The sequence below is a fragment of the Nannospalax galili genome, unplaced genomic scaffold (genome assembly GCF_000622305.1).
Source record: "Nannospalax galili isolate Female #2095 unplaced genomic scaffold, S.galili_v1.0 scaffold179, whole genome shotgun sequence".
Taxonomy (NCBI): domain Eukaryota; kingdom Metazoa; phylum Chordata; class Mammalia; order Rodentia; family Spalacidae; genus Nannospalax; species Nannospalax galili.
In genome coordinates this window covers 854,321-875,729 of record NW_008342627.1, presented here as the reverse complement: position 1 = coordinate 875,729, position 21,409 = coordinate 854,321, and the positions used below count along the sequence as shown (strand labels likewise).

General features: G+C 44.3%; 1 protein-coding gene across 10 annotated transcripts in view; it reads right to left on the bottom strand.

Annotated features, from left to right (window-relative positions):
- Pex5l (peroxisomal biogenesis factor 5 like) overlaps positions 1-21,409 on the bottom strand; it is a 208,812-nt gene that overhangs the window by 142,292 nt on the left and 45,111 nt on the right. For 2 of the 10 annotated variants that reach the window (XM_008838647.2, XM_008838650.2), the window contains exons 1-2: positions 2,299-2,480; positions 1,456-1,615 (exon numbers count right to left, since the gene is read on the bottom strand). The exons of 4 other annotated variants lie outside the window; for them this stretch is intronic. In XM_008838647.2, coding sequence (XP_008836869.1) covers positions 1,456-1,548 — 93 coding nt within the window. In that variant the 5' untranslated portion in view covers positions 1,549-1,615; positions 2,299-2,480. Of the gene's footprint in view, positions 1-1,455; positions 1,633-2,298; positions 2,481-3,855; positions 4,126-21,409 lie in introns of those variants that run through there. 4 more of the 10 variants (XM_008838646.2, XM_008838649.2, XM_008838653.2 and 1 more) reach the window with 3 other exon arrangements.

Sequence of the window (21,409 nt, the reverse complement as noted above, 5' to 3'; positions counted from 1 at the left end):
AACCGTCATTTAGTTTCTTTCTATTAATAATCTTAATTTATATTTAATAACTCTTAAAGATAAAGGTACTTTGTCCTTTCCCTAGTCACAATGCATCATCTTTTATGCCAATCTCTCATGTAGAGCAAACTGTGGTCTTATAGTCATGCACCAAGCATCCCTGTGTAGCCCCTCCCATCCAAAGCCTGCCTGTGGCTCTTCCTTCTGTGTTCTTAAGTCTCTCCTTCACCGTGTAGTTTCCTAATAGATTCTTGGACACTGAGATAAATAATCAGTTCTATGAGGAATTGTAACACAGTTTTCTCAAGGACAGAAACTTCATTTAGAATTACACCATGTTAAAAATTTCAACTATTGCATGCTATATTTTAATGTCATATATGTTTAAGAACAAGAGAAGTATTTTATAACTTAGCAATGAATCCTCAGATTTTCAATATTTCAATAAGTCACGTGCATACCAACAATGGAAATAATTTTTATGAAGTTTCAAAATTAGGTAGCTAAAAAAGTGGGAAGGGAGCAGAACAGATCTAAAAGTGCACTTTATTGGCATTTACTATTTTTTTTATTCTAATGACCGCACTTTAGCTATCATCTTCTCTATAGCATTTACTATTTTTTATTCTAATGACCACACTTTAGCTATCTTCTCTATAGCATTTACTATTTTTTATTCTAATGACCGCACTTTAGCTATCATCTTCTCTATAGCAAAATCTATAAATATAAATTCTAAAGTTGGAAAAGGACTCAGATCACAGCAATCACTTTTCTGTCATGTTACAAAAAATGGTGGTGTGTTTAGTCTTTTTCCTTTCCCAGTAGGAGTTCTAGAAAAGCAGTGTTACCTCCTCATACCAATGACAAATGGGGGGAAAAAAGTCATTACACAGTTTTCTAAAGTCCAAGATAAAAAAACACTTTGCTTTCGATGTTAACCACAGAAAGCACAATTAGGAGAGTAAACTCTTAAGCTGGAGTCCACTGTGCCACATCAGTTTGCTGTGTTCCTTTGGGGCTACACATTTTAGTGCTGTGACTGTCTTATATTCTAGAACACAATTATCTTTTCCTCCCCTTTATAACATTTAAAAATATGAATTTATATATTTTCTCCTCCCCATAAATAAACCTTATTTTTGTGTCTTTTACTCTAACATAGAGATCAGGATCTTCAAGTTTGGGGATGCAGAAACAAAACCCCAACCTCCACTCACACATCAGTGACTCTGCCACGTGTTCCTGTCTTTCCTCAGCCCTCAGTTGAGTTTCCATCTCAGAACTGATGGGACACAAAAAAGAACACGTTTGGCTTGAGCCAAGCCGACTTTCTTCCTGTCAGACTTGGCTTCCGCATCCTCTCAATCACTGCCTGCCATCAGATCCTGCCCAGAGACCCTCTGATACAAAACACTCAGAAACGCCTTTCCCCATATTGATCCGAATACGTACCAAGGAGCTCATCTGCATGACCCGGTTTCTGGACAAAAGAGCATTAAGTAGAGATGGAATGTGAGCCCTTCCATCCATTTCACTGTCAGACATCCCAGAATTCCTTGCACCATCGGCAGTGGCTTCATTGCCAGGACTCGCTGACCAGAGAACCACAGATCTTGCCCGGCAACAATATTAATAATGTACGACAATAATTGAAGAATTCCTGAATCATTGTCCTGACTTTGTAAACATTGTGAAATTTTTGGCTGCTACAAAAGACGCGGGATGAAGGTTTCTTTTCCTAACTTTCACCCATGCACTTTTATGCCCCCTGACTTCTATTCCTATTTAATGTTTTCTTTTTAAACCCACTTATTATTTATTATATAACTTTTTGTATTTGATCCCTTTTGCATATGGACTATTCTGCCTCCTGGCCACAAAAGCTCTCAATTTTCCCTTTCTCCTGGCCCCAGACTTTCTTGACAACAACTGTTTATAGAGAGAACAATGTCAACAGAACTTAACAAGAAACTGCAATGTCTGCCAATATCAAATTTCACCTCTTCAATTTGACCCCAACTCCCTTATCTGATTTAGTAGCAAATTTTCCCAGGAGAGGGGTCAGCAACAGAGATTCTCCACCACTACTCTAAATAGAAGTTGGCATTTTCCACTAGTGGGAGGAGGCGTTTAGAGCTCTGATTTTGTGCTTGGCCTCCACACAGCACCGAAAGCACACAGAACCAGCAACCTCACGGCTTCCCTTTAGAACCAAACGACATTTTCTAAATCTAGCCCATGACCCCAGGGGCACGCACCCTTCCTCAAGCCATACAGTCACCCACTTACTTATACCTAGTGCGAGCAAAATCCTCTTTCAAGCACTGAGCTGCCCACTTTGCTTAGCTGAGCCGGCCCAGGCTGGGATCTTCAGCTCTCCTCCCTCCTCCCAGCCAGGGAGCCCTGCCTTCCTTCTGTGCTCGTTTGCTAAGCGCAGAAAGCAAGCCCAGAGCTTCCGCGGGCACTGGCACATTAGCCAGAGGATGGAACCAGAGGGAGGAAGGAAACTAAGCTCTCCACTGTCCAAGTGTGAGGGGGCAGGGCTTTGTGGGAGGAGGAGAAGCCACAGGGTCATCATGGCCTCCACTCCTCCTCTTCCACAGCGGGAGCACCACCCTGGAGCCTAGAGCTTCACTGAGGCAGCGGGTTAGGCCCTTCTCACCCCAGCCTTGTGGGGGCCTTTGTGCTCTCTTCACGAAGTGCAGCAGAGAAGGAAGCATTGGAGCCAGGGAACTGAAAGGCTGGGAGGTGAAGTGATAGAATGAGGGAAGAAAGGACAGGCCCAGTCTGCCTCCCTGATGGAAGCAGCTCTCAGCCCAGGGTAGCTGTCCGGCGTCTGAAACTTCAAACACAGGGTCTCCCACCTCCCCATGCCATTCTGAACCCACCACTCCGAATTCTATTCAACTAACCTGAAACAAGGTTGCCCAGTGCTCTGTGCTGACACTGTTTGAAATACTGTCCAATCAGATGGCGCCTGTAGCTCTCCTAAGCACGAAGCCCACCTGGTGACTTTGCTCTGTGCAGATGTCCACCCCCTCTCCTTACTGTGAAGCACCTCTTCTACCCTTCTGCCTCTTTTCCATAGAGCAGAACCGGAAAATGGGTCTGCTCATGTGAATTAAGTAACTGACCGCAGCTGGAAATTGTATGATGGTGATGTTGTAGCTATGGACATGAGATTCATTCCACAGAAAAACCAAGACAGCAAGAGAGAGCCGACTGATGAAGATAGTCGCTCATCTCAGCAGACAAGTGTACAAAAAGGTTAGACTTTCGGGTTGGAGATAAACCCAGTGGTAGGAGCTTACCAGCACGAGACCCTGGTTCAGTCCCCAGTACTCCCACAAAATAAAAAGTTAGAGTTCCAATTGAAAGATCTAAATTGTTTGTAGACTGAATTAAAAGTATTCTTCATAGGTGTCAGGAATGGGATTTATAGAAAAGAAAAACTGATTTACGTAACCACACAAATTGGCCAATTGCAATTTTTACCCAACTCCAGGTGTCAAAATAAATGCAAAGGTTAAAGATTTCATATAAACACTTCAAAGATGTTCGTTATGATTTGGTTCCTACTTCGCTGAATGACTCACGGCAGGCACGAGTTTATCAAAGCAAAAGTCCAGCTTCGTGGAGACAGCGCCTTCCTGTGTCGTCCCATCCGCCACTGCCTTCCTTCCCACCGTCCGCAAATGCGTAGGGTTTCCCTCATCTCCCTTTTCTGCAAGGTCTTTAATTTTTCTCTTTTCACCGCTAATCTAGAAAGAACAGTCTCTACTCCTCACAAGAATTCTTTACTTTCTCTTTCTTTCTAAACCCGTTGCAATCAAGATCCGTTATCAAACTTACCAGCAATCCTGTAATAATCAGAAAGGGGAGGCCTGGGAAGGAAGGTCGTAGGCTGACCAGCTGCCTGCTAGGTCTGTGGTGTCTTTGGCAAGTTCCTCCATGTGGGAAGATCCAGTTTACCATTTGGGCAGAAGAGTAGTAAGGGCAGGAGAGGGACAGATGGGGATAAGAAAACGTCAGGGGTGGATACGTTTGCTTTAAGAAGAAAATGCCGAGACAGAATTGAGGACTCAGCTCGGAGGCTTGGAGAATGGTTGTATTTCAAAGAGGCAGAAGAAGTCCCAGTAACGGCGGAAGAGGCGGAGCAGTCAGTGCGGTGGGGGGGATGCCCGTGCTGATGAGTGGCGACAGGTGTGCCTTGTATGAGGCATCAGAAGTCATTAATGAGGAGAAGTGAGGGTGGGAGTCAGACGAACGACGGGGTGCTCTGGTCTGGGGGTGATCTCCATGGCAAGAGCTGGGATACAAAGGGGAGCGAGACGGCTGGTGGGCAGACAGGAGGTAAAGAAAGGGCGCCTGGGAAGCTACAGCCCCAGCCTCCCCTTATGTAAGTCTTGAGCGTGTTTATAATTCAAGAAAAAGAAGCAAAAACGTAAAAAGGTGAAAACCTAGCCGGCAGAGTCGGAGAGGACAAGTCATGAGGCTAGAAGACCTTTCGGACAAAAACGGCTTTTTAACATGTCTAATTATGGTCTTTGTAGAAAAAAGGTCTGGAAAATTCTATGCCAAATGCTAAAGGACTTTTTCTCTGAGCAGAATTATGCATGATTTATGCCTGTTCCTTTAAACTGGAGAGTGCTTTCTGAAATAAAAATGAATTCTTTCATAATTAAAAAGATAAAATATGATTTGTTAAGAGAGCTGTGTAATTGTCACAGGAAGGTTTTATTTAAACACAGAATCGCAGAAAAAAAGCTGGACAGGGCTCTGTCCTTCCTTCATAATGTCTCTGGAATAAAGTTTTGAATTTTCTTTCTTAAATATGGAGAACTGATTGTAGATATTGCTTATGTCTCATGGTGAGTGTGGTCAGGCTGTTTATTTTGTGTACTGCATTTAACACACCCCTGTCCTCTGGCCTCTCCCTTAAGATATTAAGCTCCTGATCAACCTGACAGTATTTTGATCCTATATTCTTTTTTTTTTTTTTCTCTAAGGTTCACAGTGTCAGCATAGCCACAGAGGCCACTGCAGAGACAGCCAAATAAATAATGAGAAGAGAAAACAGGAAACAGGGAGGAGGTCAGTTTCTTCCAAAAGTAAAGCTTGAGAGCATCTCCACCCCTAGGTCATGAGCCCTGGCAGGCTTCTTAAAGAGACGGGGATTTTCTTGACAGCTAGCAAGATAGTTGTCAAATCTGATTTTTCAATGAACCTCCTGAAGTGACAATATCATCATTATTGACTTATTGTAGAGAGTTGTTAAATGTGGGATTTTAACAAAGAAATATATGTATTTATATATATTTAAATATCTAGCATATATATATATATATATAAAAGTCATCCCAGGACCCTTCACCCCCACCTCCAACGGAGGTGCTCATGTTAGGGTAAAACAGAGCGGCCACAGGGCTCGCTGTTCTGGTTCAGGCACGGACAAGCAAGACACAAGGCCCACAGATCCACCCCTACAACTACATAATAAAAGACAAAGACATCAAGTGTGCTGTGGCATTCTAAACTACACTTAAATCACAGGCATAAGTCCCAGTATTTAGTAATCCTTTTTTATTTTAAGGCTAATTTCCCCTTTTATTCTAAAGGGGAAAACTGTCATGAACTGGGCATTTTTTATTGGATTTTTGTGCATTTCGTACAACAGATCTTAACCATAGTTAGATCCCTCTCCTACCTGCCCTGGCCCCAATAGCCAGCCCACAGGATTCCATGCATTATGTCATCTATATTAAAGCCTATCAAGTCAAGTTTGTGTCCCCAGGTGTCCCTAGGTGTGAGTTCATCCACTGGAGCCTGGTCAGCCTAACTAGCACCAGTCCTTAAAGAAGATCAGCTCTCCCTCACCCAGCGGTTATCAGTTGCCAATAGTTTCCCAGGTAAGGTTCGGGCCTCCTGCCCATTTCTCCAGCTCTATGCTGGTTTTTGTCGGATTGAGTCTGTGCGGTCTTGTGCACGCTGTCATCATTGCTGTAAGTTCATATGAGCAAGTTCCAAGGACCCTGGAGGACTCTGTTTCCTTATGGTCATGCATCAGTCCTGGCTCTTATAATCTTCCCGCCCCCTTGTCCTCAACTGTCCCTGAGCCCTGGGTGGGTGAAGTTTAATAGGTGTCCTATCTGGGAACACACACACCACAGTCTCTTATTTGCTAGACTTTGGCCAGTTGTGGCCTTCTGTGTCTATTTCCCTCTGTTGCATGAGGGAGCTTCACCTGTGAGAGTTGAGAGATGCATTAGTGTTCTCTCTACCCCCTGTTCCACTGTGTTCCATGAACCTTAGGTGTAGAGGTTCCATTGTAGATGTGTCACTTAGGACTGGGCATCTCACAGACACTTGTTCTCTGTGACTAGTTGTGGACTCTGTAATCATCTCCATCTGTGGTCACTCAATCCGTAATTGTTGCTTTTTAAGTTTTTAACATGGATCTTGGACTTTTAAGATACTAGCCTAAGGAGTTTGTGAAGCTATGAAAGGTATTATTTTTCAAAGGTAGGAATTCCCTAACACAATTGTCTACTAGGATCGCGCAGTGTCATGTTGTTGTGGTCCAGGTTGGCAGCCCCGGACACATCTTTTCCAGTGTTTGCCCACAGTAAGCTTCAGGTGCACCGGGAGGCTTAGAGATGTTACACTGAGCGGCTGTCCACGTCTCCCCAGCTCCGCCATCATCCTTTTAGGACACTTCCTCATGGCTGTCCTGCCCAAGCTTGTGAAAAATACTACCTGCTTTCATATTTGAGCATAGTTTTTTAAGGTTTATTTTAAAAACTCCCCAAATCAAAGCTGTTGTTTCAGCAAACTCCCAGTGCAAATGCACCAAGTGTCAAACCTTTCCTCCTGCACAGCAAGTCACTGATTTAAAAATCAGATCAGTTCACAGCATTTCCAACATCGAGTGCTGGAGTAGGTCCTCTCCCTTGGATTAGGGGAAGAGGATTTCTGATCAAAAGGGCTGGGATTTTTTATAGTTTTAAGTCAAAAGCAAGTGATCAAACAACTCAAGTCTTTGAGACAAATCTGTGGTTTGATAGGTAAGGAGAGTGGATGTTAATTACCATGACTTCAATTTCATAGCCTTTGATCTCTAGGTCTCTGCAGCTGAACCAGGGAAGGGCTTCACTCTGCTCTGGGCTACATTGAAGTGTTTACCTCAGAAACAAGCAGACAAAGCTTCAAGCAGGGGACAGGGCTCAAGTGGCCGGTGGCTTTCCAGAGGGCCACTCTGGCTAAGGAGCAGCACTTGGGTCGCATTTCAGGTGGGCAGAAAGCAAAACTTACACTGGAAATTCCAATTATGTCAGATTCAGCAATGTTCTCGGACAATAAACAAACAAACCCTTTCTTAACCTTCCCTCACCCTCCAGAGCAAACAAAACCACATTCAAAGGAGCAGCCAACACAAAACAAACATGCTTTATACGGAGCATTCTGATTTGAATTTTCTCTCTTCTGCAAAGCTCTCTCCACCACTAACCCAACATTCTCCTTCCTTCTAGATTCTTCTTTACTGGCAGTGTAAATGCAGCGCGAATAAATACATTTATTTTCCCATCCAAAGATGCTAGTAAGTGAACAAAGGTCTACTATGACCTGCTCACCCGGTGTGGTGCAGTCTTGAAGCTGTTTCCAAGGGAAGAGGAAATTGTGTTCTTCCCTAGTTTGTATCCACCACCTTCCACCCAAGGTGGCTGGGCCTTGGTGTGAGACAGCAAGCAATCTTGCTAAGTGAATGTTACTCCCACAACCCCTCCCCCGAGAGCCCTGACATCTAAGAAAGAGAAAACTGTCTGCACTGTATCTTTGAAGTATAAGATAAATAACAGCCACTGCACTTAAAATCGGAACTTGGTGGCTGATGTCTGCCCCAGCAGCCCTGGTGACAGGATTCCTATTCTCCGCACTGCCACTGTTTGTGGGGACAAAGCCATGTGACAGCTTCTCACGTACAGGTGGGCTGACCCTGGGCTCTCCACTGGGTCCTTTCTTTCTCCACGGCCGTGGGTGCGCCTGGCCTCCCACACCTGCCGCTGACATCTTTCATAACAACTGTTCTACACATTGTGCATTTACAATCCGGTGAAAGAAAACTGTGATGTTTTTACTTTATTAAAAAGTAAAAAGAGGCGGCTTCTATAAGCAATTTATACCCTACTATATTATTTTTCTGTTTTCGTACCTTCGTGAAACCAGCACAGGTTTGATACAAAAGCTGTCTATGAAATTTTGTTCCTGACATGAACCAACTCTAGATTTGTTGATGCTGCACCGTGTGAGGGATGCACTTACAATCAGCATTTCCAATATGACTCAAATGACCTTTGAGGTTTATCTATATATTTTTAAAATTTTCATATGGATCAGCACTGAGCTGTGACAGCTCAGAGTAACTTTTCTGCTCCTGAATGGGAGCTCTTCCCAGAGGCAAACTCCCCATGCTGTGCTGTGTTGTCCCCCAAGTTTGATAGTCACAGACATTCCCCACTGACAAGCAGTTCTCCGTCTTTCAGGTCGGTTTCCTAGAGGCTTGATTTGCTTACTCCTGTTATACAACTGCGTGTAAGCTCACAATGACCACGTTACAGACAAGTCAGGTCATTCCCAGAATTCCTGCTCCTCTGGATTCCCTATTCATCTTTGTGAATGAGAATTTCCAGGCACCTACTGATGAGAGAGGTTTTCCAGTCCAAAGCAAGACAGAAAGGTCTGAGGCCACAGATCGCTTGTTTATCTTCTGATAATCTGTTAAGAAATTAAAACCTTAGTCCAGAAGACACTTAGCCAAACCCAAATCAGACACAACATGCTAGCATAAACATCAAACACACACCTTGCTTGATTCGAAGGTATTATTGCCAATAAGTCAAAATAGGGCAGCTCGTACTGGAAGGGTAAAGTTGGAACAACTTACATCAAGATTGCCAGAAATAGAGCTCGAGTGTTGTGAGAATCCTTGACTCCATCAAAAGGAGATTTGATGCTTAGAAATTGTGTACTTGAGTAATAAAGATTATCTTGAAAGGATGCAAGGTAGAATACCTCAGTGTCTATGAGTTTGCTCAGGCCAAGCTGCGCTAGAAGGGGACAGAGGCTCAGTGTTTATCCACTTATAACCAGAGATGCTAGATTCAGTCAAGCAGGAGCGCAGCCTTGTGAGATTGATGTCTTATGCTGTCTATTCTTGACACAAGTGGGAAGTGGATTGGAACAAGGCTGGGGGCAAGGAGGGCAGCTTGGAGCTACTGAGGTCAGCATGTGGCAACCAGGGGCCTGGGAAGGCATGGGTTGACAGAGAGCAGACTCACAGGGTTACCTTTCAGCACCGATGGCTATAAGTGATGTGATATCTATCCATTTGCAGTCAGCATTCAAACTTGGGCTACCACAATCCTAGAAATTAATTGTGTGTGCGTATTTCAGAACAAAAAATGAAACAAGAACTTGAGAGAGAGAACACTGATGAACAGGAACCCTTGGTATTTAGTGAGGGAAGCATGTCAGCACCCTGTGAAATCTTAAGCAACATCGAAACTTTTCTTGTTGCTCTTTTCTCTGTGACAGAACAGAGTGAGTCTGTTTTCAGAAAGACAATGTGAAGTTGTTCAGTGCTGTAGAGTATTTGAAAGGGTTCACTGTAGAAATGCTTTTCAGAGGTATCAGTAGCAAGAATTCTTCATGCAACTCTAAGAACTGAACTGCTCAGGGAGTAGAAAGTATTGAAAAGCAACGTATTTAGTCAAGTGTCACCAAATTGAGCCTGGTTTTAAAAACAGTAAGAACCAGTTGTTTCCACTGCATTTCACTAGTGTTTAACTTGTCAGAGGACAAAACTGTGCAAGAGGAGAGGCTTGAGTGTGGCGATGTGGTGCACAGGACATCTGACCTGCATTCTTCTCCTCTTATGGCCCTGCTTGGGTGACTCTTGCTCCCTGGAAGAGGAACACTTTGGTATAATCTTAAATAATTCCATGTTGCCATCAAAGCTCTGAGGAATGTTCAGGTCCATCTACGCATCCTCAGAGCATTGCAAGGGACGTCTCTAGGAAGCTGCAGATTCCCGATGACTGAATGATTCCTCCGTCCACAAGGTCAATCTTTGCATTTTTCTTTTTGAGTTCCTCTTTAGGAATCCAATTCTGAATCTTACAGGTCTCCCTCAGGGAGGCTGCCATAACATTCTAGGGAGAAATGCTCTTGAACAGCACAGAGCAGAGTGTGGGGCTGATATTAACTTGAGAGGCAGCGAGGGATTCGTGTAATCACTGATTAAAATCCCGAAGTGAACGATGTATGATTCACAGTGCTGAGGGACAGCGACTGGCACTATCACTGTGAACACAGATTTGGAAGCAGGTATTGGCTTTCACAGAAAGTCTTAATAACTCCTGTGCTCTTGTAAAGCGGTCATGCAGGCAAATGGGGAGCCTCACGGGAAAACTGAGTAAGGATTTAACAGGAACAACTAAGTTACCATGGCAAGCACCACACCCCATGGGAAGGGTTTAAAATGGTAAAGAAACAGTTTCTCCTGATAAGAAAAAACACAAAGAAAGTACAGCGTGTGTCTTTCCGGTGTGGGAGGGTGTTTTGTTTTCCTGTTTTGTTGTTAAATAAGGATCTCACTGTATACCTCAGGCTGGTCTGGAATTAGTGATCCTTCTGCCTCAGCAGAAGCAACGTGCTAGCTACAAGTGTGTACCACCGTGCTTGGCTCGTATCGTCGGTGTTTAATGGATGCCTTTATTGAAAAAAATTGCTTTACAACAAAAAGGAAAATATTACTCCATCGCGCCAGCCTCCGTGAATGTTTTGTTTTGCTGTGTGTGTGCGTGTGTGTGTATCTGAGTGCAGGCGCGGGTGCACACCATGGCATGGGTGTAGAGGTCGGAAGACAAGTTTGTTCTCTCTTCTACAATCTCCTTAGGCTTGAGTGGTAAATTCTTTAACCCACAAGTGATTCCGCCAGCCTGCGTTTGTTTCTTGATGCCATCACAAAACAGTCAGCTATAATTGTATTCAAATTATGACATTTATAAAGACATACTATATATGTACATATACATGTACATGTGAAGATTCTAATATATACATGTCTATGTATTTTATGAGATTATAATATAAATACTAGACTTTCTTTTTACTCAGCAATATGCTGCAAATACCTTTTCTTGTTAACACACCCATATCTACTGTGTACATACAAATTCACTGGACATTAGAAACTTCTGTTTAGAAAGCTGAGGGAGCCCAACCATCAGAATTAAGAATCCAGTAACCGCTGGAGACAGTGATGCCCTTAAGGACCGCCTGCAGACCCTGGGTGGTCCCTGAGACTCTTTCAGGAGGTGGTTGAAGTGAAAAGTGGTTTTCTAGTAGTCCCATGAAGTCCTTTGTCTGTTGCACTGTGCCAACATTTACACTGATGGTATAACAGCAACATGCCAATTCAGTGGCAGCAAGGTGGTTACCGCAGTGTGCAGGTGGGGACTGAATTATCTGTGTCTGTTTGAAATGGTGGTTGACATATGGACCATGACAATGCCCACTTAGGAACTGGACTTTTTTTCCTTGAAAGTAAGCAAAAAAGGGCCATTCGTTTTGAAGTAAAAATTCAAGATTTCACTAAAAGTCGTATTGGAAAACTTGTGTTTGCCATTTTGCACTTTCTACCTCCCTCACAGCTGGAGAGGCTTCTGATGGGCTCAGTGGTGGTCTTAATGGAGCACTTGGTACTGTGTGATAAAGTGTGGCAGCCCTGACAGCAAGATCTAACAAACAGCTCAGTGAACCAAGACATTCCAATGAGCCATACCCCCAGCAGGTTGCCAAACTCATGCATATGTTAAACATCCATCCAGACTGACAGATTTTCAGCCAAGAAGGATGCAAAGGTTACTGAATGGCTTCAGATTTTGTCTTGTTACCAAACACAAAGTAATATTTATTACATTTTACTGTGGCCTCAAGAATATCAACAGTTATGTGCGAAGCAATTGAAGCCTTCTGTCTTTTCTACTGTAAATCTGTGTAAAGGTGAATTCTTCTTGTATTTCAAAGGGGGAAAACATACAGCAACAGTTCAAATGCAGAAGCAGATGTGAGAGTTGGTCGTCCCCAATAAGCCTTTACTGATGAGATTGCAAAGGTGTAAAATAATCCTGTCTCTCACTAAAACTTTTTGAAAATGCAACTTTTTAAAAATGATGAACTTATTTCCCTTAACATGTGATGCCCTTGTTATTGTTATGTTCAATGAGTTAATCTTTTTCTAAGTTTTTTTTCTAATTGGTGAATGTCAAGTGTTGGAATCCATACAGACAAGTATTCTTTGGGGTCGACAGTTAGTTTTGAGTCTACAGGGCAAGAGACAAACATTTGAAGCCATCGATAAAAGAGGAAAAAGAAAACTTTCCAAGGTGATAGAGCAGTTTGCTTTCCAAAGCAAGCTCCCCTCCTATTTCTAAAAATGATAAAGTCGATTTATTTCATTTAGACTTTAATGAAAAAATCCATAATAGGCCATGCCAAAACTTACCCAATTTAATTTATAGTAAATAGCTTTGTGTGTTTAGTACAAATATGAATTGTAATGATTGTAGCTTTATAATTGATAAGTAATTGCATTTGGGTTATATACCATAATGCTCACAGGCAACTTCATGAGCGTAACTATTGCTGTCTCATTCTACCTGAGGAATGGAATCTGAGGGAAGAGATTCTTTGTCCACCAACAAGTGCTAGAACACCGACTCAAACTCAGGTCTGTTGACCTGCTCTCTTCTTTGCTATCTGTGGGTGGAAACCGAGGCTCCTGTTTATCATCAACATTGACAGTGTGCTGCTGCTCCTGTGTGATTGCTCCAAGCGCTGGGTTCTGGAATTTATTTGGATCTCAGCACAATCCCCAATTCTCTTGTCATTTTCTTGGTCGTAGAAACATGGGAAATAATAAATTCCAAGCCAGCAGAGAATAGATCTTAATGTATAGTACTCTCCTTCTCAGCATAGTGATGTAACCTTGCGTGTGGTCAGAGTGGCTTCGGTTCCATCCAACTCTTAAGTCAAATATGAAAGCCCTCAGTCAACAAGACGGAAATAGATGAGTAGCTTATGCAAAGCTTCAGAAGAGTAGTGGGAAGGAGAGCAGAGGAAAGCAAGCTTCCCGGCCAGAAGCCAAAGGGCAGCGGTATATGCCGTTGACCTCTACCTCCACCTTGCCTTCACTTTGAGGTGACCCAGTGGGTCACACATACCGCTCTTCTGCTTGCTGGGCCAGGCCCAAAGCAGCTTTGAGTATCTGTGGACGCTCCCACTTTAATAATGTCTCTGTCCCCACATGAGCCATTTAAAAAAGTCTGGGGGATTTAGGCAAGACCATCATCTTTTCTCCCCGTGTTCCCAGTATTGACTGCTCTGGTTCACACCTGGAGCAGTTCTCTGCCTGGTCCTTTCACAGTGACAGGGATCCTGGGATGACTCAGTTGGACCTTGTCAGGCCTCTCTGCCTCATTATATGTGGTGGTTTGAATGAGAAACATCCCCCATAGGCTCAAGTATTTGAACACTTTGTTTCTAATTGGTGGCGGCCCTTGGGAGGTCATGGGACTTTTAGGGAGGGGGTCCTTGCTGGAGGAAGTGTGTCACTGGGGGCGGGCTCTGAGAGTTCATAGTGTTGCCTTACTTCCAGTTTTCACTTTCTGCTTCCTGTTTGCACTTTCTGCTTCCTGTTTGCAGTTGAGGATGTGAGCTCCTGGCTTCCTGCTCCAGCGGCCATGCCTGCCATCGTGCCTGCTGCCATGCCTGTCTTGCCAGTTATGGACTTTCCCTCTGGAACCGTAAGCCAAAGTAAACTCTTTATTCCAGAAGTTGATTTTGGTGTTTTTTATCACAGCAATAGAAAAGTAACCAATACACCATAGAGCCACTTAGTTTCGCAGAGACACTTGCTGTTGGCCCAGTCTTTGGGTTCCCGGTTGTGGAGGCAAGAGGGGTCAGTTCTAGGGGAAAAAGAGCCTTCAGGGTGGGAGCAGGGAACCAGGCTTCCTGGGTCTGCTCAGAGCCCTTCAGCAATGTGGCATGCAGGAGCTATGGTGGATTTGGTGGGTGGTGGGAAAAGGTGAGCCAGGTTACAGTTGTCAAAAGAGGTGGGGGAAATGCGGTGAGCAGAGGAGCTGCATGGTGTTAACTGAGCTCTCGGCACACTGGTCCCAACATGGCCGTGTACATACTGATACCGCATCACATAGTGTCTTAGTTTTGTTTCCAGTTCCTGTGATAAAACAGCCTGAAGAAAGCAACTTAAGGGAGAAAGGGTTTATTTGACTCGTGCGTGCGTGTGTGCATGTGTGTGTGTGCGTGCGTGCATGCGTGTGTGTGTGCATACATGTGCATGCAGAGGCCAGAAACTGACCTTAGGTGTCATTCTTCAGGTACATATTCATTTATTTTTGTTTGTTTCTTGAGACAAGATTTCTCACTGGCTAGAAATTTGTCAAGTAGGCTGGGCTGGCGAGCCAGGGAGTCCCAAGGATCCTCCCGCTTCAGTTTCCCCAGTGCTGGGATAACAAACGTGCACCACCGTGCTCAGCTTTTCCACAGGGGTTCTGAGGACTGAATTCAGGTCCTCATGCTTGCAAGGTAAGAACTTTACTGACTGAGCCATCTTCTCAGTCCTGGAACACGGTCTCGATGTACGTAATAACACTCGACAGCTATTATTAGTTGACAATACCCTTCCCTTTCTCTTTCTGTCCTTCCTGCCTCCCCTCCCTTCTACCTTGTCTCCTTTTAAAAAGATTTATTTGTTATTCATTTTTTATAATGTGTCTGCTTAGCCTCCCTGAGCTTATGTGCATCGTGTATATATAGGGACCTGCAGAGGTCAGAAGAGGGCATCAGATTCCCTGGAGCTGGAGTTACAGGTGGTTGTGAGTCACCACGTGGGTGCTGGGAACCAAACCCAAGTCCTCTGCAAGAGCAGCCAGCACTCTGAACTGCTGAGCCATCGCTCCAGCTCCCAACTTTTCTCCTTTTTTCCTTCTTTCCATTCGTGTTTGCAATGGGTTGAGTTCACAGTCTTTCTGGCAAGACTCACCAAAGATGGCTTAGAAATTCAATCCTGAGGTTAAAAGACTATTTTTTAAACTGTGATTTAAAAATAGAAGCTGGTGAGGTGTAATCTTGCGGTGTCAGCTCTTACAAGGCTGTCCTGAGGAGATCCCATGGAGCTTGATTTCAAGAAGACCCCGGATAGTTCAGCTGCCAGTTATGGACACATCAGAACATCCCTTGATGACCTGTTTTCTCGTGAACCTGAATCCAAACAACATGAAGAGTTTGGGCTCCTGCAGCCTCGCACCTTCAACCTCAAAAAGAGCCAGCTGAGCCTGACTCAGGTGCTGTGGTCCAGTAGCCGCTGTGGAACCCCAGCAGCGAGCTTTGTGCTACTTGGTTTGAAGGTCACCTCTTTGTTCAATCTTTTAACATAAACTGGATGTTTAAAATAGTGTGTTTCAGGGATGGCTCAAAATATTAAAGAAACAGAAAAGGCTATAGACGGTGGCTCTGGAAAGTGGCGAGAGAACTTTGATCTGTGTCACTGTCTGGACCCCAGCCTTGTTTTTAATCTTTTTTTTATTCTTTCATAGCTTGTCATTCCAGCTCCTTTGCACCATTCTATTTATATGAGTTTTAATGCTGGGAGTGATTTTTAACTTTCAGAAAGTCAATCAATGATGGGTGTTTGTACTGGTTAAGAAAAAAAGTACCAAGGTTAATTAAAGCAGCTAATCGTGATAAAAATATCCAACAAACCGGATGTGATGTCTCATGCCTATAATCCCTGCCCTTGGAGGCTGAGGCAAACAGATCATGAGTTTGAACCTAGTCTTGGCTATGTAGCAAGACCTCATCTAAGAAAGAAAAATTCAAATACAAACAATATCATTAATTCAAATACAGAGCAGGACTGAGTGTCTTCTTTAACCCTCCGTGAACACTGTCCCTCCACGTCTGAAAAATTAGTATTCCTTAATAACAGTTGCACAAACATGCCTCTATTCTGATATAACTAAAGCAGTAGAAAGTGGATGTCCAAATGGGTTTCACAAGAAGGAATGTGTTCAGCTGTCTCTATGTGTGTGCGCATGCGTGTGTGCACACCTGCCTCGGGAAGCCAACCAGGTAGCCAGGCAGAGGGGCCAAATCCCCAAACCGCAGGTGACCAGTCTGAGAGAAACTGTCAGCAAACTGGGGCATGGGGGGCACAGATGGAGGAGGGGGTCTAAATTGATTAAGATCTATTATATGAAATGTACAAAAACTCAATAAAATACACATTAAAGAAAAGAACAGACTGGCCAGGACCTGATAAGGGAGTGATTATCCAGAAATAGAGTCGAATACATAATCCTTGTGCTAGTATCAAAACAAACCTTTAAAACTTAAATATATGTGTATGTGTGGTGTGTTTTTGGGTATCTGTGTGTATGTGTAATGCATGTATATATGTTTGTGTGTGTGTATTTGTGAATATGAACATATTTTCAGATGATAGAGGATGGCCTCTGGCTGCTTTCTCTAGCATTGGGCTTGGTTTGGAATTACCCAAACACAGGAATATATCCTCCTTTAAGCCCTTAAGGAACAGCGTAGGTTCACGGTGGGAATAATTCTGAGATTATGACAATTTTGTGTTCAATTATGTCCCCCTTTCTCCCTTTCTCTCTCCCCCCCCCATTCCTCCTTTGACAGCCTTAACGTGTTGCAAGTGGGCTTCAAACTCCCTCTGTAGCTGAGGAGAATCCTGAACTCCTGGTCCTCCCTCCTCCACTTCCCAGGTGCTGACTTTATAGGTACACATCACCATGCAGTGCTAGAGATCAAACTCAAGGCTTTGCGCATCCTGGGCAAATGCCCTTATCAGTGGAGCCACATCCTTAGGCTTTGAGGTGATGGTATTTTCTTTCTTGTTTCCTCCCTCCTTCCCTCCCCCTCCCCCTCCGCTTCCCTCCAGAGTTTAACCTTGTGCAGTTCTTCTACTCCCCTCCCTCCCTCCCTCCCTCCCTCCCTGCCTTCCTTCCTTGTTGATTGAACCCAGGAGTTTGTACATTTAAGGCAATCCCTCTACCACTAGATCCACTCCTTGCCCAAGGAAGGAAAATAACTGTACCTGACTCTAACTACTTTTGCAGTCAGGGACCACAGCTTTGGCTCTGTCTGTACACTCAGTGCCCACTGCAGCCTCAGGAGCAAAGCCTCCAGGTGATAAGTGCTTTAAGGTAATCATCTGATTGATAAAGATTAGCACCCCATCTCAGCTTAAGTAACTCTGCTGGATTGGTGAGAACAAGTGAATTATGCCAAAGCAATGCCCTCCCGGGGTCGGAGTTGCCCATCTTCCTCACCGTTGCAATTTGAAAAATTCATTAAAACAAGGAACACAGTTGTGCTCATTCGTCTAGGAGCACGGACATTAGAGAGGAACAGTCAAACCACACAGAACAGCTGGAGAGTTTGCTCAGGATCAAGCTTAATTAAAATTGATAATCATGTATTTAGGAACACAGCTCCCATTTCCTTTGTGTCCGTAAGCAGACCAGCAGATGTACACCTGTCCCTGTCCTCCTCTCCCAGCTCCTTCCTGTATTTATTGTATTCCTAGCACTGTCCAGCACTCAGGAGTTACAGATGTGGGCCAGGGTAGCCTCTGTCCTCCAGGATCTCACTGTGTCAATGAATCAACTTCCAAACTTTCTCATTCCTGTACTGGCAAGAGCTTGTCAGTAGTTTTTTTAGATCCATTATTAGAGATCGCCACCTTTAAAATGTACTCCAAGTAACTTAAAAATTGTGAAGTAGGGCTTTGTGCTGGACAAGGTAACAACACAAGCCTTATGATTAGGCTTCCAACTTCCATCATATTCAGATGTGTATACTACTTGTGATAGGAAATACTGCAAATATGTTACAGTTGGATAGCATGTTGGTATCTGCAAAGCAGTCTATCAGTTTAATCCTCATTAAGCATGTACACCCATATTCTCATGGTACTCCACGAGGTCATGATAATAGCATTTGTCGAGTATTTACAATGGCGGCACATATTTACATATATTTATTTTTATCCTTGTTCCAGTTTTAACCACACAAGAACTTTGTCACACTACAGATGAGGAAATGGAGGGGACAGAAGTGGCCCAGTGTTCTCCAGGAAGAGTGTGAAAGTGTGAAATGCTCAGCTCAAACTCCCAAAGACTCTGGAAGAGCCAGTTCTGGGTGGGTTTGGGCATCAATATGACTTTACAAAAGAAACCTCTCCGGTGACTTCTCAAAGATTGAAAGTCACAGGGTCCCAACTGAGCTGTGGTTTACAATGGACTACTGATATTTCTGATTAATGAAGAAAATGGTAACATTTGGGGAAACTTTCAGGAAAATGGTTGAGCTCCATAGGGCAGATTTATTATGTCTGGTGTAGGTGAGGACTGGGGAGGAGGAGCACCTGGCTCCCTCAGTCACAGCTCGGTCTCAGCTCCTCTGCCCAATAAAGAGCGAGCGATGCACATAATTCTGAATCAGGAAGGTGGAGCCTGGAAGTTGGAGAGGATGCTGACTCTGGGGAGCTCACACCGCACAGAGGTAGACCCCCCATAGAAAAACCCACGGGATGGACGAACAGGCATGGCGAGGGGGAGGACTCGGGACTTCTGCACAGGGCAGCCGGCAGTTCTTGGAGGAAGATGATCTCGTGCTCATTTGAAGGACTTGGCCAGCTTTTAAGCGCTTGCCTTTGCTCGCTCCAAAGTCAGTGCTCTCGCATCAGGGTGTGTGAGCTTTATTTCTGCAGCTGTGACAGAACATCCAGCACAAACATCTTAGATGGAGGAACAATTGTTTCATCTCCTGGCTTCAGTAGAAGTCATGGTGGAGACAAAGTAATGGAACATCTCACATAAGGTAGACAGGAAGTAGAGGGAGGTGAGAGATGGGGGACCAGGTGTAACCTTCAAAAGGAGACCCTGGGGAGCTACTTCCTCCAGCAGGGCCTCACCTCTAGAAGTTTCCCCATCTCCCAAAGTCGTGCCACCAGCTAGGGAGCAAAATTGAACATCCAAGGCCAGGGTGGGGCCATTTCATATCCAGCCCTTAACTCAGGGTCACAATTTCTCTTCCTTATTTACCTGTGATGACAGCGTGTGTCCAAATCGCGTCACAGTAGAGTGGATAGGGCCATGGACCAGATGCCACACAGTTAATCTAGTCAGGACTAAACAGCATTTTTGAATTTCTGTGTCTTGGACCATGTGGATGAACTGTACTAGAGCAACAGAATCATGGTGTCCAGTTGGGGGTGGGGATCACGTTCGGGAAGACAGGGCTTCCAATGTAATCACCATCTGAAAGGCAAGTTACAGCCACCACTGTCCCTCAGAGTCATGCACTCTTTACAAATGATACATGTCCCTTGTCACTAACCACACATATTTATAGCTAGTATCATTACCGGTATAACTTTATCTGCCATTACCTTTGCTTTACACATTTACATCATGGAAAAGATTCATCGGGAATGACAGCTCTTATAACGAACTTTGGCACAGTTACCTCATGAATGTTATTTATAGAAAGAGTACCCCCAAAAGAACGGCATTCAAAAACTCAACCCTAGTTCTTTGCACAGAACGTTAAAATGCGAAAAAGTGTGATCTGCATGTACAGCTCCTCTACCCAATAAAGAGCGAGCGATGCACATAATTCTGAATCAGGAAGCTGGAGCCTGGAAGTTGGAGAGGATGCTGACTCTGGGGAGCTCACACCGCACAGAGGTAGACCCCCCATAGAAAAACCCACGGGATGGACGAACAGGCATGGCGAGGGGAGGACTCGGGACTTCTGCGCAGGGCAGCTGGCAGTTCTTGGAGTAAGATGATCTCGTGCTCATTTGAAGGACTTGGCCAGCTTTTAAGCACTTGCCTTTGCTCGCTCCAAAGTCAGTGTTCTCGCATCAGGGTGTGTGAGCTTTATTTCTGCAGCTGTGACAGAACATCCAGCACAAACATCTTAGATGGAGGAACAATTGTTTCATCTCCTGGCTTCAGTAGAAGTCATGGTGGAGACAAAGTAATGGAACATCTCACATAAGGTAGACAGGAAGTAGAGGGAGGTGAGAGATGGGGGACCAGGTGTAACCTTCAAAAGGAGACCCTGGGGAGCTACTTCCTCCAGCAGGGCCTCACCTCTAGAAGTTTCCCCATCTCCCAAAGTCGTGCCACCAGCTAGGGAGCAAAATTGAACATCCAAGGCCAGGGTGGGGCCATTTCATATCCAGCCCTTAACTCAGGGAACACAATTTCACTTCCTTATTTACCTGTGATGACAGCGTGTGTCCAAATCACGTCACAGTAGAGTGGATAGGGCCATGGACCAGATGCCACACAGTTAATCTAGTCAGGACTAAACAGCATTTTTGAATTTCTGGTGCTTGGACCATGGTGATGAACTGGACCAGGACAACAGGATCATTGGGTCCCATTGGGGGTTGGGAACACCTTCCGGGAAGCCGGGCTTCCAATGTAATCACCATCTGAAAGGCAAGTTACAGCCACCACTGTCCCTCAGAGTCATGCACTCTTTACAAATGATACATGTCCCTTGTCACTAACCACACATATTTATAGCTAGTATCATTACCGGTATAACTTTATCTGCCATTACCTTTGCTTTACACATTTACATCATGGAAAAGATTCATCGGGAATGACAGCTCTTACAACGAACTTTGGCACAGTTACCTCATGAATGTTATTTATAGAAAGAGTACCCCCAAAAGAACGGCATTCAAAAACTCAACCCTAGTTCTTTGCACAGAACGTTAAAATGCGAAAAAGTGTGATCTGCATGTAAAGAGTTACCCTGCAGCTAAGAACATGTTGTTGGACACCAGAACGTTGTATTTTGACGTCATCACTTTCTGACCAGCTCATTGCATATACTTCCCAGCATTCACATGGGTGGTGCTCATTAAACTACAGTATTAAATACTGCATAAACTGGAGCTGTAAGTCACACATATAAGGTACTATTCCAGTGCCGTGCTGCTAAAAGTCAGCTTGCTTGCTCTACAGAGCCAGGACCACCTGATCTTATGCCCATTGCTGAGGGTGTTCAAACCTTGGTTTCTAGTGAGTGACTCAGATGAGGTCCTTTCCAATGTCTTCCGTCCTCTTCTCACAATACATCTATGCATATAAAAGGATGCTTCTTCACATGTAGAAACCTCACGAGGTACTACAACCAATCCCTTCAAACGAGAAAAGCTCTGGGCTCACATGCTTCCCCCACATTTTAAGGCAGAACCAACTCTTTCTGTTCCATT